Raw genomic sequence first — 17,564 nt, 5'->3', positions numbered from 1 at the left:
TAAAAGTGCCATCTCATATATTCCTCTAGTGTTAATCTCAGGTCCCATAAGACTGCCAAATTTTGTGCCCATTTGTACCTATCAGCTCATCTCAAGTAGCTGGCAGCATTGGCTATAGCTCTTTTGTACACTCAAGCCTACTTTTATTATCAAATGTTATTTGTTTTGCCTTGTATTTTGAACCATGAGTTCAAATTCAGTCAGAGGGAGGAGGTGCACACATCTGAAACAAGAGACTAGAATCACCGGGATAGTGATGCCTCTCAGGGAGGGACCTAAGAGCCATCGTCTGCATAAAACTCTGCATTAATAACATCTGAAATGGAACTCAGCAGTTAGTGGGGTGGGACAAGCCTTTTCGATAATCACCTCTCGTATTTTCTCTAACGCCAGGCTCACGATATAGGAGATGACAATCCATTCTTGCGGGGAGGGCCATCCATCCATCCTCACTAGGATGACGTAGTTAAACAGCAGCAGGTAGCCCAAGTAGGAGATCTGAGAAAGGAAAGGCTGGCAGTTGTGTCTCAGGGATAACAGGCGGGGCTTCAGCTACAAACAGTTCTTTTCTTCCCATAGACTGACCTACTAAGAGGACATCCCTCCTCCCTGCACATCACTGGTACAGAAACTGAGGTAGGTTAAGGTTGTCCTACACTTAGATGTGACACAGGCTCTGAAAGTCCATGCTATGTCCCAAGAATACCTTTGTTATGAAGTTGCAGAAATCACAATCTACAAGGGACCCTCTTACATTCTGGGGAAATGGCAGCGGTGGTTTAGCCTTCCTGCCTCACACAGCTTGCTCTTAAATGCCCCCATTGTAGATGGACAACAGAGAAGTAAGAAGAGAGGTCATGACAGGGAATTCTCGGCGAAGGCCCACAGAGCTGGCCTAAGAGCCCCCTTGGTTTCCAGTGACAGGTCTGTAATATTCTGTAGCCACAGCAAATGATCTTTTTGACTAGGAGACGGGTAGACTTGGCATGTGGGAAGAGGTGAGGCACATAGGGTGAGGGCATGCTGATGGGAGGTCCTCTGAAGCTGGCTTTCCAGAACGGCCATGTGTCCAAGCTACCATACTCGTGGGCACAGCTCTGGGAATGTTCCAATCGGCCCTTGTGTCCTGTCCTGCCCGCTCTTGCTGCCAGTGAGCCACATTCTCAGAGGAGTATAGACCAAAGGCTGAAGAATGACCAGATGTTTCCAAGCACATCTGTTTGGTGTGGGCTTTAGAGAAGAAAGCCTTCGTTAACTCTCCAGTGTGTTTATGATCTGGGTTCAGCTTTGCTATTGTTTCTATTGGAAATGCTCCCATTGGCCTAAGCGTTAAACACTTTGTTACCAATCTGTGGCACAGCCTTTAAGAGCAGGGCCTAGCAGGTCACAGGGTGGAGTGGGGTAGGGGTGGGGTGGGCCTTTGGAGGGAATATTGAGACTCTAGCCCTTCCTTTTCCTTTCCTTTGTTCCACAGCTGTGAGAAGTGTGGTTCTGCTTTGTCACAGTCTGCCAGTGATGGGCTTACCTTACCACAGGCTCAAAAGCACCATGGCCAACAACAGACTGTGGACTGAAACATCAGGACTGTGAGCTGAAGGAACCTGTTATTTTTCATAAGTTAATCAGTTGGGGTGTGTATTATAGTGATAGAAAACTGACCCATGCTATATTCTCTTAACGACTCTGTCATGTTAGTGGGGAAAATGAGATCTGCGAGTTTGCTCTTTGAGTCACTAGCCATTTTTATCTTAAAACATTTATTTTTAAAAGTCTTTATCTGTGTGGGTATTTTGCATGCATGTATGTGTAGGCACCATGTGCCTGGTGCCTGTGGAAGCCAGAAGAGAATGCTGGATGGCCAGGAAGTGGAGTTACAGATGGTTATGAGTCACCATGTGGATGTTGGGAATTGAACCAGGGACCTCTGGAAGAGCAGACTGTGCTCTTAACTGCTGAGCCATCTCTCCTGGCTCCGTTTTTGTTTATTTTAGAACCAAACAAAACCTCCCTAAATTTCAGTTACTAAAGGTATTTTACAAATGCTTTCAGTTAAGCTATTTTGCTTCATGGGGTGGTCATGTGGGCCCAGGATGACCAATATGCCTATATATGAAATATGTATGACAATATATTGGGATCTAATTTTAAAGCTTCAATTAATTATAGTTTTGTTTTTTATAACTCATTTTAGCTTAAGGAATGTTTGGACACTTTTTTGGAGCTTTTGACATTTCTTGGTTCCGATGTAGCTCAGCATATCCCACATGACCGAGAACAATCGTCAGGGAGAGCCTTACCGTGTAAAACCAGAACTTGACAATGGGTGCATTATAGAATTCACAGATTTTTGTTCCAATGGGAATGCTCCTCTGCTTTTTGTGCTCATTCTCCTCATCCCCTTTTCTCGAGCCTGCATCTGCATTTGCATCCTGGAAAACAATATAGCATATGGCAGGTGGTCTGCAGGTGGGAATCGGCCATCCCCAACACATGGCAGGCAGTCTGCAAGTGGGGATAGGTCATCCCCAACACATGGTAGGAAGTCTACAGGTATGAATAGGCCATCCCCAACACATGGTAGGAAGTCTATAGGTGTGAAAAGAGCTTCCCCAACACACAGCAGGTAGTCTGAAGGTGGGAATAGGCCATGCTCAGCACATGGCAGATAGTCTGCTGGTGGGAATAGGTCATTCTCAATACATGGCAGGCAGTGTGCTAGTGGGGATAGGTCATTCCCAACACACGGTAGGAAGTCTGCAGGTGTGAATGGGCCATCCCCAACACACAACAGACTGCAGGTGTGAATAGACCATCCCCAACACATGGCAGATTGTCTGCAGGTGGGAACTCTGCCATTCCCAGTACAAAGTTTTCCAAGTACCCCTATTAGCAAGCTTTTAAATCCATAGAGAAACAAATCTTCACACTGAAAATGAGAGCCATTTGGGAGGCTCTTGGGAGCCACTGACCACGTTCTCTTCTTCCTTTTCTTTGCCGTCTTCATTCTCCTTAGATGTTTGATATGAGAAGTCATCATATGTACGGAACTCCAAAAACAAGATGGTGGGCGGAAGAAGGATTCCCATGATGACCTAAGTGATGAGGAAACAAATCAAGTTCGAAGCCATGGTAATTCTAAGAAAATCTTCTAGTCTCTGCCGGTTACTTTGTGTGTGTGTGTGTGTGTGTGTGTGTGTGTGTGTGTGTGTGTGTGTGTGTGTGTGCTGTGACAAAAGAAAACAAATTATGGGAGGAAAGACGTATTTTAACTCATCATAGTGGGGAAGGGAGAAGAGGGGAGGGGAGGGCAGAGCAGCTCACGTCCTGGTGGGGTGGAGGTGGGGTAGTGAACCTGCAGTTGGGGCTTTCTCCATTTCCTCTTTATTTTACCCATTTGTAGCCTATGGACTGGTGCTATCCACATTTTGGGCAGGTCCCCTCTCCCCTTTAGTTAATCCTTCCTAGATATACCCTCACAGTGGACACAGAGGGGTGCTCTACTGAGTCACCAACTGTTGATACCACACACCCTGTGGATATTTATGGTCATTAGGTGACACGGTATTTGCATATAATCTGCACACATCCTCCCACATGCTCCGAATCATGTCTAGATAGCTGCTAACCTGACACAATATTAATGCTGGGTTACAAGCTGTTATACTGTCTTGCTTAGCGAGTAAAGAGAAAAGAATAGCTTATCTACATTCAGCTCAGATATAGTCACAAATATTGTTTTCTTTCATCACATATCCATCTAGTGGGTGCATGTCACATGCACAGTGTGCAAGAGTTGGTTCTCTCCTTCAGCCTTGTGGGTCTCAGGGATTGAACTCAGGGTGACAGGCTTGGCATGAGGCACCTTTGCCCACTAGGGCATTTTGAAGGCCTCTAAAGAGGTTTTTGATGTGTGTTTAGTTGATTTCAAGCACATGGAATCCTTGGAGCTGGAGGGCTGGCTGTACAGTCAGCGGTGTAAAGTTAGACTGTCCACACTTGTTGATTGCAGAGGAGCCTGGATTGTGTTCACTCCTGCTCTGACAATCTGCGTCTGCATGCCGGATACTTTGGTAGAATAGCAGATTGTGAAAAGTTTGCAAACTATCCACTGTTTTTTTTTCCCCAAAAGAGAAATGACAAGCAATGCTGTGTGTAAGCCAGACTTTGAAAGGCAACCAACCATCTAAGAGGAAATCTCCACACGGGCAAGGTGGGCAGAGGCTTGGCTGGAGAACTTGTCCACGTGAACACATCCTCAGGTGTCATTCCACAGGAGTAGCTACTTAGTTTGGTTTGGTATTGGGGGACAGGGTTTCTCTGTGTAACAGCCCTAGATGTCCTGACTCACTTTGTAGACCAGGCTGGACTCAAACTCACAGAGATCCGCCTGCCTCTGCCTCCTTAAAGGCTGAGCCACCACATCCAGCTGTTTTGATTTTTTTTTTTTTTATACAAGGTTTCTCACAGGCTTGGAAGTGACCAGTTAAAGTATCCTGTCTGCCTGCAAGCTCCAGTGACCCATGTGTCATGTCTTCCCTGCACTAAGATTTCACGTCTGACTTTTTTTTTTAACACAGGTCCTGGGGAGTCAATCTTAGGTCCTCATTCTTGGACAGTAAGTGCTGGACCGATAGAAGCATCTCCTACCTCCTCATCCCTGTTTTCCTAACTACATCCTTCTTAGGTCCCAACAAATCTCTGTACTTATTCAGTCTAATTACCTTACATTCAGTTGCGTGGATTTTATATGGGGGGGGGGCTATGTGAAATACAGGGACTTATTTATTCTGTTAATATTTTGAGATAGGTATGTTGAAAGCAAAGTTTCATTGTCTGTCTGGTTTATTTTGTCTTGCTTTTTGCAGTACTTGGGATTAAGCCCAGGCCCTCAAAACACCAGTCAAGGGTTCTGCCACTAAGCTGTTGCCACCTTTGTGTCTCAGCATCCCTATAGCCGGAATCGCAGGCATGCACCACCAGTCCTCACCTGGCTCTTTGCCTGTTTCAGATGAACCTGCTTTTCTTGTGCACCTCACTTTTTAGTCTGTTGCCGTGCAGGGCCGCACGCCCGCTAGGCAAATGTACCACTGAGCAACATTCCCTGCTTTCCTCATATGTTTTAAATAGCTGGATCAGGTTTTTAAAAGTTTCCAGGTTCCAAGTGTTTCTCTAATCAAAACTATGAAGATGAAAGCCTTATTTTTATTAATATTTAATTATTTATTCATATATATATGTATATATATATTTCTTTGCTTTGCTGTCTTCTAGGCTTCAGTTCTGCTGATGACGGAGGATGGCAATCCACTGTTTATCACTTCACACTTGACCTTTTCTTTAAAGCCTTTAGGATCTCTTTGATCTTGACGTTCTGAAAACAAACTATATTTGTTAATTCCCAAGGCCCCAGACAATATCAATCTAAGAAGTTAGATTGTGTAGAATTGGATACCTATGCATAGAGTTTGTATTTCTAAGAGGTGGAGTCTCTTCTGCTAGTCACTACGCTATACAGGATGGGTGCCAATCTGAAAACCTGACCCCGCCCCACCCGCCCCCCCCCCCCCCCCACTTCTGCTGCTCTCTCCTCCTCTTCCTCCTCCTTCCTTTTCTTGTTTTTTTCTGAGTCAGGGTTTCTTTGTGTAGCCCTGGATGTCCTGGACTCGAGTTGTAGACCAGGCTGGCCTAGAACTCATAGAGGTCCACCTGCCCCAAGTTCTGGGATTACAGACCTGTATCACCACACCTGGCTGAAAACATCAAGTTTTAAATACTCCAAACTCTGGACCTAGCACAATGCCATAAGTGGGAAATCCCACACCTGACTCAATGTGACAGGCCATAGGTAGAATGTGAGAACCCTAGAAACAGGGAATAAAATGAATCTTCCAGCTGTGCATACATAGCGAATGTGAAACAATTAATTTTGCCCTTGGGCTTGAATACCATCTCCAAGATAGCTTATTATGTCTGTGTTAAAAATCCAAACCTAAAAAGAAATTGAAAACAGTTTTGGCCTCACATATTTCAGATAAGGGGTACTTAACCTGCAGTGTTTTGCCTCTATTCCATAGACATCCCATAAAACCAACGTAATATAACCATTAGCTAGACAGATTGCCTCCCAAATAGAATCCTTTCTCAAGATAATCTAGGCGTTTGTTAGCAGTGATTTTTTTTTTCTCACTCAACACTTTCTCTTCAAACCTCTATATGGTTCCATATTCTCTCATAAGCCATCTGTAAGGGAGATACTGTCAGCTAAAATACTGCTGAAACAGAGGTCAGATCTATACTTTGAGTTTTTAAAGACTAATTTATTTTTATGCGCATGGGTGTCTTGTTTGCATGTATGTCTATGCATCGTGTGCATGCAAAGCCTGAGGCCAGAAGAGACCATTGGATCTCCTGGAACTGGAGCTATAGACATTTGTTAATCACTGTGAGGGTGCTGGGAATTGAACCGGGATCTCTGCAAGACTCATTTTAACCACTGAGCCATCTCTCTCATGGTGACCTACCTGGAGAACATAATCAGCCGAAAACACAGACTGTACCAAGAGCTCTGTAAGCCAGGCATGCTGGCTATACAGGGACTGGAATGTCTGACTCCCTCAGCTCAAGTCCTGTCCCACACTGACCAGCTCATACCTTGGGCAGCTTAATCTCCACGCTTCGAGTTCCTTGTCTGTAAAAGCTAGGCCTCTTGGGGTTGCTCAGGGGAATGCAGTGGTCCTTAACCATCTGTGGACGCCTGGAATATAGACAGTACTGACCTCCTTGTCCACTGTGTGTTGTCTATATGCCCTGCAGCATTGCCGCCTATTGGGCAGAGTGCCTCCTGGGTGGTACCACTCTCCTCTTTGAGGCCATTAGGAAGGAACTTCAGGATTACTTGAATGCAAGCACTGGGATGTTGTGACAGTTGATCTGGTAACCGAGATACCTACTGGATGACTAATGGGCGGGTGCAGTGCACATCATGGACATGCTGGACAAACAGATGCTCTATGTTCTGGGAGGGATAGAGTGGGATCATGTGAGACTTCATTGTGCTACTTGGAACAATATACAATTTACAGCTCAACTGTGGCAGTCAGAGGTAGCGCCATGGCAGAGCCTTCACCTAAATTACAGCAGGCCCTTGACTGCCCCCCAAACAAACAAGCAAACAAAGAAAAAACCCTCAGGAACTGATGTTTTCCCCTTGATTTTTCCATTTAACGCTTTTAGACTGTGAGTGATGTGTTAATCGACACAAAGGAAAGTGAACTCCTGTACTGCAAACGGGAAAGCTATGGGGACCAAGCTCAGCCTAGTGTCCCCCGTCTCCGTGATACCAGCCCTATGGCCACAGCACACCCACCTTTAGGCCAGGGTTCTTCCTCATGCGAAGCCTTCCCATCCACATATCAGTCAGCAACATCTGGCTGCAGGTGTGAGCGATGAAGTCCCGGTGCTTGGCTGCCACAGCCAGCTTGAGGCAGGTTGAGTTGCTCCAGTTTTTGAGCTCGTAGGTCAGAAGTTTCATGGCAACCTGCTCATCATGCTTGTAAGACTGGTCTAACAGCTCCACAGCGAGCTGGCCAAAATCTCTGGAGGGGGAAAAAAATGATACCAGTATCAGTAAAGCCATAGGGGCTATGAGTTTGTGCTAAGACATATGTGCCCATTGGAGCTTGGAGAGCCACAAGACACAGAACAGAGGATTGAAAGTGGCTTTGAGGCCCTCTGAACGTTCTCAGTACCTGTCCCCAGAAGAGGGGGCAGCAAGTAGCAGGCTCCGTGACTGGTCAGGAAAGGGACTGATCACTCTTCCTGCAACAGAGCTTTAGATGGGCCAAACTATGTCCCTTGGTCCCCAAGGAGACAAAGTCCTTTTCCTTGAGCTGTACACAGGACAATGAGGCAGGTGGAAAAGACAGGATCTGTGAGGTTGCAAGTGGTAACCAGTGGCTACTACTTCTGGGGCCAGGGAGTCAGGCAGGCGGAGCACCAGGATGGCTTGTGGGTGCTGGTTAGGTTCTGGTTCTAAATACGGATGCTAGCCATTTCCATGTATTTGGCAGACACCAAACATCTAAACCATGTGCTTCTTGTGTATTATGTAAGACTTCAACAAGGCACTGAATACAAGATAATGCAACATCCTCAGTGCAATGAGATGGAGTCCAGCTGCCATGGGGCCCAGAGCAAGACATCTGATTGCTAATGGCAGGGAAATGGAGAAAGTGACACAGCTGAATTTTGAACAAAGTTGGTTCTTTTTTCCTTATGACCCTGATTCCAATATTTAACGACAGCTCTTTCCCTCTCCTTTGTCTTTGTCTTTCTTCCTTTTTCTTTTCTTTTTTCTTTTTTTCTTTTTCTTTTTCTTTTTTTTTTTTTTTTGGTCATGAGATATGATTCCTCTCTGGCTTTGCTTCTTAGATGTCTCTTGAAGATTCTGCCGTGTACAGTACTTTCTGGTCCCAGTCCTAGGCTACAGGGTGACAGGTCATCATGGGACATATCTCTGTTCTTGAAAGCCTTGGGCTCTGGAGTTAGAGGGATGGCTTAGTGAGTAAGAACACTTGTCTCTCTTGCAGAGGACCCAGGTGTGGTTCCCACCATCCACACGGTGGCTCACAACTACCTGAAACTCCAGTTCCAGAGGATTGGATGCCCTCTTCTGACCTTCTCAAGCACCAGGCACATGCATGGTACACACACACACACACACACACACACACACACAGAGAGAGAGAGAGAGAGAGAGAGAGAGAGAGAGAGAGAGAGAGAGAGAGAGAGAGAGGCAAAATATTCATAAAATAAAAATAAAATAAAACATTTAAAGCCTTAGGTTCTAACACTTAGAAGCCAGCTAATCATTTTGGAAATCACTGAATCCAGAGCAGAAACTTCCAAACAAAGCTGCCATGTCCTGGCACAGCTCCTGGGAGGGTCTGCCTTAAGTTCATGTGCCTACAAAGCCATCCCTAGCCTTCAGAGTTCCAGGCTGGCACGTTGGAAAGGCCTAGTCTCGCCTAACAACAGAGAAAACCCCAGACAAGCCAGAGGTCAGCATTACTTCTTCACTCCATCATGGGGAAGGCTGCTGGCCTGAGACTGCAGGGACAGGCAGGCAGACACAGCATCATTGCTTACTGTAGCCAACAGGTCTGCAGAACCAGGGTGGGTTTAGGAAACATGAGTTATAACGGATGAATTGCTGAAAGCTTGCTGTGACCAAGTCCAAATGTGACCAAGTCCAGGCCCACCCAACTAGGTTCTCACAGTGATTGTAGAACCCGCTCTTCCAGTAGATGAAAGAGAAGAACTGCACTGCCCTCTGGTCAATACCAGGCTCCCTTTAGCCGCCGGCCCCAGCTCCAGGGGAAGAAGAATCCAGAAGTCTTCCAGACAGCCAGAGCCCGTGTATAGATGTGTTGAAGTTTATACAACATAAATGAGTGTCTCCTTACCAAATTTATCTCACTGCCTTTGCATCAAAGCAAAGAAGTTTGCTTTGATCGTCTGTATGAGAAAGGAGCAGACCAAACCATTAGCAGCTCAGAAGTAACCCAGAGGCACAGCAGTGAAAATACCGACAGACATGATGGGCAATGCGGTTTATGAGTAAGCCTCAGTAACAATGGTCCTTAAATGAGAAGCGCAGTGGTCAGGCCTTTGACGGGGAGAGCACCAGGGCAGTCAGTAGTCAGCCACATCCTCAGATTCTCTCAAGATACTCACTTGGAATTGTTGTCCAGATCCTGGGAGATGTCATCCACCAGCTCGCTCTCGGAGGACTCGTGGGCCATGGCCTTATAGAGCTTACAGGCCACCAAGGCCTTCGCCATGCACTCCTCCCCACGCTGCCACAGGAAGACGGCCATCTTCTGGCGCTTCATGAGCACGGCCCACACCATGAGCTCATGGTACGGGTACTGGAACCGACTCACAGCGGGGTCATCCACATCGATGTCAATCTCTTCCTCTTTCTTCTTTTTCTTTTTCTTCTTCCCTTTGGCTGGAGGTTCATCATCCTAAGGGGAGAAAAACACACTTTAAAAAAAATAGTTCTTCCTAAATGGGCAACACGTGGGTTGGGAGTTAAAAGAGAAGAGAAGACGTCCGTGTCAGGAGCAACTGAGAGACTTGGTAAGCCAGGCTTCCCATCACCACTCTGCATACAGATTCCTTTGAGAAGGCGCATGTGTTTATTATGAAAAGCAAACCGCTTAAACCAAGTGACCTGAAAAGGAATGTTGCTGTTCGAATAACTCACTGCACTGGGTTAGCCTTTTTTTTTTTTTTTTTTTTTCAATAGAAGGTTTTAACCCAGGAGAGAAAACAACACCCCCCTGCAACAAAACAAAACAAAACAAAACAAAAAACCCAAAAACACAAAACAAAACAAAAACAAAAACAAAAACAAACCTCCCCATAAACCAAATACTGATAGCACAACAGGAAAAGTGAAGTCACTCTTTGTCTCCTGCGGGACATCTTCTAACACAGCAGAACCCCAATCCTTGTTTGCAAGATGTGGCTGAACTAGAAAGTCATAGAAAGAGTGTAGGCGGGGTCTGGTGGCACAGGGCTGCAGTACCACCTAACCTGGACACTGAGGCAGGAAGTCACGTTCAAGACCTGCCTGGGCTAGAGAGTGAGTCAAAGGCAAGTCTGGGCAACCTGAGGGAGATTCTGCCTTAAAATTAAAATAAAGGGCTTGCAACATGGCATGAGGAGCTGAGTTTGTAACCCCAACACCATGCAGAAGGCCAGCTGAGACAGCCTGTGCCTGTAATCTCAGCACTGGGAGGCAGGTACAGAGGATTCCTGGGTTTGATGGTTACTCAGTGAGACCGAGCTTCAGCGAAAGACTGTGTCTCAAAATATAAGGTGGAGGGGAAAGATAAGGGATGTGGGGATATGTGCAATTTTTTAAACTCAGGAGATAGGAAAGTGGCCCAGCAGGTTCCTGCGGTCATGTCTAAGGACCAGAGTTCGGTTCCCAGGAGGTACACGACAGAAGGAGAGAACTGACATCTGCAAGCTGTACTCTGACTTCTATTGGCATGTAATGCACATGTGCACACACACACACACACACACACACACACACCACATACAAATAAGATGTAATTTAAAAGAAAACACAGAACAAGAATTACATATCACTGACAGGGAGAAGAGGCGAGAGTGTACGTAAAAGCTTGTAAAAGTGAAGTAACTGTTGGGAAAATGAAAATTACCAAGTTCAACTCTGTAAGACAGGAAGCCTGAATGAATTTGTATTCCCAGTGCCTAACATCAAGGAAATGAAAAATAAACTAAAAACAGGACTGCGAGCAGAGTGTTACACAGGCACATCCAGGGAAGAATGGTGGCAGGACATGGGCGGGGTTGGAGGGGAGTTAATGAGGGTCGATTTGATTGATTAAAACACAGTATATGCATGTATGCAATTCTCAGTGAGAAAGAAAAGTTGTTTTAGATGTGATAACATTAGGCTGGGGAGATGGCTCAGTGGATGAAATGCTTGCCTCTGAAGTGGGATGGCTGAGTTCAGGTGTCTAGGACTCATGTAGGAGCTGGGTAGCCGTTATATCTGCCTGTGATCCTCACCCTTAGGAGGCAGACATGAGATTTCCCCATGCCTAGCTGGTTGGATAAAGTAGTTGTAATTAATGAGCTTCCGGTTCAGTGAGAGATCCTGCCTCAATTAAATACAGAGCATCTGAGGAAACTGTGACAACCACCTCAGCCCTGCATGCACTCACACATATGGGAAGACAACAGCACACACACAGGAAAATGCAGGGCACACACACGTACACAGGACACACATACAACACAGCACAGCGCACACACACAGGAAGAAAACAGCATACATACACATACAGGAATACACAGCACACACACAGAGGACATACATACAGCATAACACACACACACACACACACACACACAGCACTTTAAGTTTTTAAAGGTGTAAGAGCTTTTTTTAGGATTCAGGCCACTCATCTAAGATTTTGGTGAGTTGGACAGAGTACCTATTCATGGAAAACATCGCTCAATCTAAAAGCTTTCACGGAATGACCAAGATATCACAAACTACCCCAGACACGGTCTACTTACTTCCATTCCCAGAAGTTTAAGTGCTTTCGGCTGCATAATGAAGAAGCAGGAAAAGACACGTTTACTCAGATAACTGTCAGTACTGTGTTGATTAAGTTAAATACTTTGTATCACTATTAATTAATGACAATATCCAAGTGGGGGAATGCTTTCATATGGAAAGCATCTGTCTGCAGAAGTCAGCTGGGAAAGACACACACACACACACACACACACACACACACACACACACACACACACAACCTTCCTTGTAAGTAGAACCAAATAAATCTCGCCTTACAGATTGTGGAGTGGGAGTGTGGGAGGCTCCCTACAGATCTGACATTTACATGACCAGGGATTTGATAGGCTGCAGCAAGAAAACGCATGGTGGCAGGTCAGGGATTAACCTTGATTTTGGTGGAGGAATAGGATCTAATATTGTGGGGTGGGGATGGCTTGCCACAGCTGTCTTGGATGCCTTAGGTGTATGGTGAGTTTGGCTATGATTGTTTGACCAGCAGGGAGCCCTTGACTTTTGGGGGGTGGGCGGGGGCAACAAATGTTTTTCCGTGTTCCTTGCTTTGGAAGATAACAGCAGCTCTAGTGATTGGCGGCAGGGCAGTTTGAGAGAATAGAAACATGGGGTGCAGGAGGTAGGCTACTGTGGGAAAAGAGGGAGGGCAGACATACTTAACAGGTTGCACTGCCTGGCCCAGTCGTAAGAGGTGATGTGAGTGGCCGCATGTGAAGCTGGGGGGGGGGTCAGGGCAGAGGCAAGGTGGTGTATTCGGGGACAGGTGGGGTGAAGAGCTGCATCCTGCACAGGTGGACTTATGGGGAAGTACAAGAAACCACATGTCACTCGGGAGACCCAGGGCACTGTGCGTGTCTGCTGAGCTCTACCCTCTTAGGGCCAAACAGGTTGTTGTAGAGAGTCCGGAAGCTTTTCCGAGTGTAGTTGCAGCGGTAGGCGCCTCCCATGAGGTACTCCAGCACCAGCCCTATGTCGATGAGGCTGATATGGTAATCAGGTGGAAGGTTGCTCTGTAAGAAAGGGAGTTCACAGTGAGGACGGCATCCCACAAGTTAGGCCTATGCCATGATCCCAGTGGCAACTGGCTGTCACCGTAGCAACAATATTCAGTCTGTTACCATGTGATGCACGGGGATGACAGGTTAGACCACATTCCAGAAATTGGCTTGAGCTTTTCCATTGAGAAGAAAGAGTTAGACTCCAAACTACTATAGAGTCTATGGCACCCCCGGGGCCAGACAGAGTGGTCTGTAGTTGGCATGTGGAGGTGGGGGAGTAGTGTGGTGCCAGTGGACTATCAGCAGGCCTATTTTGACACCCTTGATTGCCCCTGGCAGAGGGACTATCCTCAAGGAAGGGCCAAGTTTCACGGAGTGGGACTCATGGGAATCTGTGGGAGGTCAGAGTGTTTTTTTTTTTAGGGGTGGAGCCTTACTGGTGAAAGCTTAAATGGTACTCAGTGACTCTGGGGGCCTTTGGATCTTCAGTAAAAAACACATCCAGCAGCTATATGGTATGACCAGGAGCTACCAACTGAATCTTATCAGTGCGGTCTGCTGGGACACAGTCCCAATGGTGAGAACCAATGTCCTTCACTGTGTCGCTCATCCGAATCCTAGACCGGCTGAATGTGTCACTGATTTTGCAATAGCTGAAATGATGTTGGTACCCTGGGATCCATCAAATGGCCTTTTTATAAGTAGACTTGCCACCCTGGCTGAAACTTTTACTCATGAAATATGTATTTCTTCAGCTCCTAATATGATAAGTGGGCATGTTGGGCATCTCTTACTAGTGGGACCTTTTCTTTTCTCAGCGCTGGTGATTGAGCTCACGTTTTCATACATTGTAGGTATGTACTCTACCGTTGAGCTACGTCCGGCCCAAGGATTTCTTATTGGCAACAAGAGGATGCAGGCCTGCTTGTAAGGAGCTGGATGCTGGGGGAGAGGGATGGAGCTGTGAAGAGCTCAGTGCAGCACCGTGCGTCACTCACAGGAGGAGGGTCTGGTAATACCAAGGTGGGTTGTTGAGGGTGAGTAAGGGTTTCCAGGAGGTGGTGACATAGGAGCAATGGAACAGGCATGGTGGGGGTAAAATAAGAAAAGGCAAGTGCTGTGGGTGCGAGGAGGTATGTCCCAGACAGAATATAGCCTCCTAGGGCTCCCTGTGTTAAGGTGGGTTGGTGTAGAGTGTGGTGGAAGGTGGCGGGAGGGTGTAGGGGGCGTGGGCATGGGCCAGGATCCATGGGGATTTGTGTGTCCTGGAGGAAGCTTGAACTTCAGATTACGGGCATGAGACAGTTTGGGGGTGGTGATTCTGAACAGGGAATCAAGCGATGGAAGGAGGACTACAGGAGGAGGGGCGATTGTCCAAGTCCTTCAGCTGTGGAATGGTTGGCCTTGAACTTGAGTGGCACTCACTGTGGAAGTGTGCACTTCTTAATCCGTCTTCCACCTGGGTCTTGAGGGAGGACGCAGAATTCTTGTGTGTGGAACCAGGCTCTGGGCCAGAGGCCTGTGAGGTCCCTCAGTTCCCAGATCCACTGAGAAATCATATTCTTGTATTCTTAGAACTGAATATCCAGGCCACTCTCTCACTCTAGAGAGGCGGATTCCCTACGAGAGCCTCATCTCATTTCTAACTTGTAGACAGGACACAAGAGAAGCCACAGTAGGACTGACTGATGGAGGAGAGTCCCACAGGAACATGGGCTGTCTATAGTGGGGATCCCTGGAGAGTGAGGAGGGCAGGCCCCCTCAGAAACAAAGGACTTGCAAAGGCTGAGAATCTCCTCAGACAGAACACACAGACTTCCTGGGGAGCCTCCTATTGACACTTCTGGGGTCACCTTGGTGCTACACTATAATCAAGCGGTTATCAGTGTGTTCCTGGGCTGTGACAAAGCTTATTCCATTTTCCCTCTACTTGAAGTTTTACTTTTGGTTTTTTTGAGGGTTTTTGTTGTTGTTTTTTGGTCCGTACGTGTTTGTTTGGCATGCATGAATGTGTGTTCCTGTGTTTGTGTGTGGGTGTACATATGGATATATGTGTGTGCACATGTGTCGGGAGACCTAAGGTTGATGTCCAGTGTCTTCTTCAACTTCTCTCTACCGTATATATTGAAGTACAGCCTCCAATGGACTTGGAGCTTGCCAACTTACTTTAGAGATTCCTCGCCTCTACCTCAGGCAGGCTAGGGTTATGGTGGGGGCTGGAATCATGTCTATCCAGGTTAGATTTTTACAATTAGTTATATGTGTATATATATGCACATATATATATATACACACACACATATGGTGTGTGTGTGTGTGTGTGTGTGTGTGTGCATGCACACACGTGTACATGTGCCACAGTCCACCTGTTGAGGTCAGAGGAAAGTCAGCAGGAGTCATCTCTCTCCTTCTACTATATGAGTCCCAGAGATCAAACTCAGATAGACAAACTAGTCGGCAGGCAATTTTGCCTGCTAAGCTACCTCATGGGACCCAGCCTAACGTTTATTTGATTCTGGAAATCCAAACTCCAGCTCTCATGCTTTCAAGCACCTTACAGCCATCTCCCTAGCCCTTTTTCTCTTCTTTTTTTAAAGTTATACATAAACTCTTATGTGTACAGAGGAACAGAGGAAGTCATTATTCCCTATGTCTCAATTAGAAACAGAAGGTTGTTTGTAATCATTCCTTTAGCACCAGATGCCAGCAGGAGGTTGGGAAAGGGCAAACGCACTCACCTTCTTCACGTCCCTCACCAGCAGGTGAAGCGTGTTTGGCGGGCCCAGTCTCTGAAAGGGAAGCAGTCAGCCACAGTGAGCAGCGGGCTCGACTCTTCAACTCTGGAGCAAAGTTCTAGCCCGCTGGAGTGTGTGCTACTGACTCGTCTCTTTCAGAAGGCAACTGGCTGTGGTTACCCCATTCAAATGCGTGTAGAACACTTTGGAATAATTTTAGTGTTCCTTCAAGGTTAAATATGCGCGTGTTTTTTACACCATTCCTGCCACTGAAAGTCTTAGAACGGGGAAGAAGTTATACATTTTCAAACCTTGAACTGTACTAGTGCAGGCGAAGCTAATTTCACTTGAACGCTTCGCCTGCCAACACAACACACAGCTCCTGACTGGGAAAACTTGTTTCCACTGTAGCCAACAGAAACGTGAGGGTCCTAAGCAACAACTGAATAACAGCCCCGGTGACTTTTCAGGCTGCTGACACTATAAGGACACTAGGCCCTCTTGCCTCACGAGCATAAAATGTAAATGCTTGTGAAGCAATTGATGGTTCAGCTGACCTTTTCCCTGTTGCACAGGCAACACATGAGTCATCACCTGGAACTGAATCTGAGTGGTTCCCCCAGGCTAGTGATCTACAGTGCCATCCTCCTTCTCCACATGAGCTGCAGCTCCTGCCAAGCTCCTGACCCCCCCCCCCCAGGGAAATGCCTCATGCTGCAATGTTCTCTGTTGCTAAGTCATGGTGTCCAGTGGTTTGGGACCCGTGGGTGTTCAGTAGCTTAGGGCACTTTCACCTCAGAGATAGCTCTATGAAGCTGTGAGCCCACAGTATAGCAACAATCATCTGTCTACGCCAGCTGGAGTTCATGGCTGACTGGCAAGGCATAGCTGCTAAGGATATGAATGCAGACTGGCCAGGAACAAGTGAGAAATAACTGCTTCCCTCTACATAGTCTGTACTCCGCTGAGTGCCTCTTTTTGTTTTTTGTTTTTCTTTTCTGCATAAGATGTGTCAGTGATAAGAGTATTCTTGGTGCTAGCTTGCTTCCACCTCCCTCCTGGGATGCTCACAGTGTTGTAAAGCTCCTCCAGCCTCGGGATGGTGAGGAAGTGTTGCATGTTCACTCCGTTTTCGATCAGGAGCTTCACAAAGTCAACCCGGTCTAAGACAAGAGCATCCAGCATGGCTTGCTCCAGGGCGTTCACCTGCATGAAATCCAGAAGCGAGACCTTGAGCTGCCTCCCCAGAGACTCCAGGCAGGAGACCTTAGGGCGGGCACATCATGGAAAGTTCTGGAATGTTCTGAGCTGTATTCTCTGAAGGTCTTGTTTTTGTTTTTGTTTTGTTGACCTGGTGCTGGGGCTTCAGCCAATGGCCTCATATATGCCAGTCAGGAGCTCTACTAAGGGCCTGCACCCTGGCCTGTGGCTCCCGGGGTTGTTTCCTTTTAATAAACATGCCTTAACCTTCTTTCTTCTCCTCTTAGTCTAAACCCCACACATTCTATCAAAGTTTGTAAGGGATTTCACCTTTTAGAAAAATGAGTCAAAGAGGGCTAGAGAGTTGGCTCAGAAGTTAAGAACACTTAATTGTTCTTGAAGAGGACCCAGGTTCAATTCCCAGCACTTACAGTTCACAACCTGTCCATCAACTCCAGTCCCAGGGGACCCAATGCCTTCTTCTGACCA

At 46.7% G+C, this 17,564-nt stretch overlaps 2 protein-coding genes across 2 annotated transcripts in view; both read right to left on the bottom strand.

The window, feature by feature from the left end:
* Window positions 1-17,087, bottom strand: part of Trpm1 (transient receptor potential cation channel subfamily M member 1) — a 28,807-nt gene extending 11,720 nt beyond the window's left edge. Inside the window, exons 1-8 of the mRNA XM_051149710.1 lie at window positions 16,947-17,087; window positions 15,879-15,929; window positions 13,012-13,152; window positions 9,736-10,028; window positions 7,367-7,595; window positions 2,926-3,092; window positions 2,298-2,502; window positions 370-498 (exon numbers count right to left, since the gene is read on the bottom strand). Coding sequence (XP_051005667.1) covers window positions 370-498; window positions 2,298-2,502; window positions 2,926-3,092; window positions 7,367-7,595; window positions 9,736-10,028; window positions 13,012-13,152; window positions 15,879-15,929; window positions 16,947-17,087 — 1,356 coding nt within the window. The remainder of the gene's footprint in view (window positions 1-369; window positions 499-2,297; window positions 2,503-2,925; window positions 3,093-7,366; window positions 7,596-9,735; window positions 10,029-13,011; window positions 13,153-15,878; window positions 15,930-16,946) is intronic.
* Apba2 (amyloid beta precursor protein binding family A member 2) overlaps window positions 1-17,564 on the bottom strand; it is an 881,206-nt gene that overhangs the window by 452,870 nt on the left and 410,772 nt on the right. The window lies entirely within an intron of this gene.

This window comes from Acomys russatus, chromosome 7 (genome assembly GCF_903995435.1).
Source record: "Acomys russatus chromosome 7, mAcoRus1.1, whole genome shotgun sequence".
NCBI classification, from domain to species: Eukaryota; Metazoa; Chordata; class Mammalia; order Rodentia; family Muridae; genus Acomys; species Acomys russatus.
Note: the sequence above shows the minus strand (reverse complement) of the source record. Positions and strands in the feature narration are given on the sequence as shown.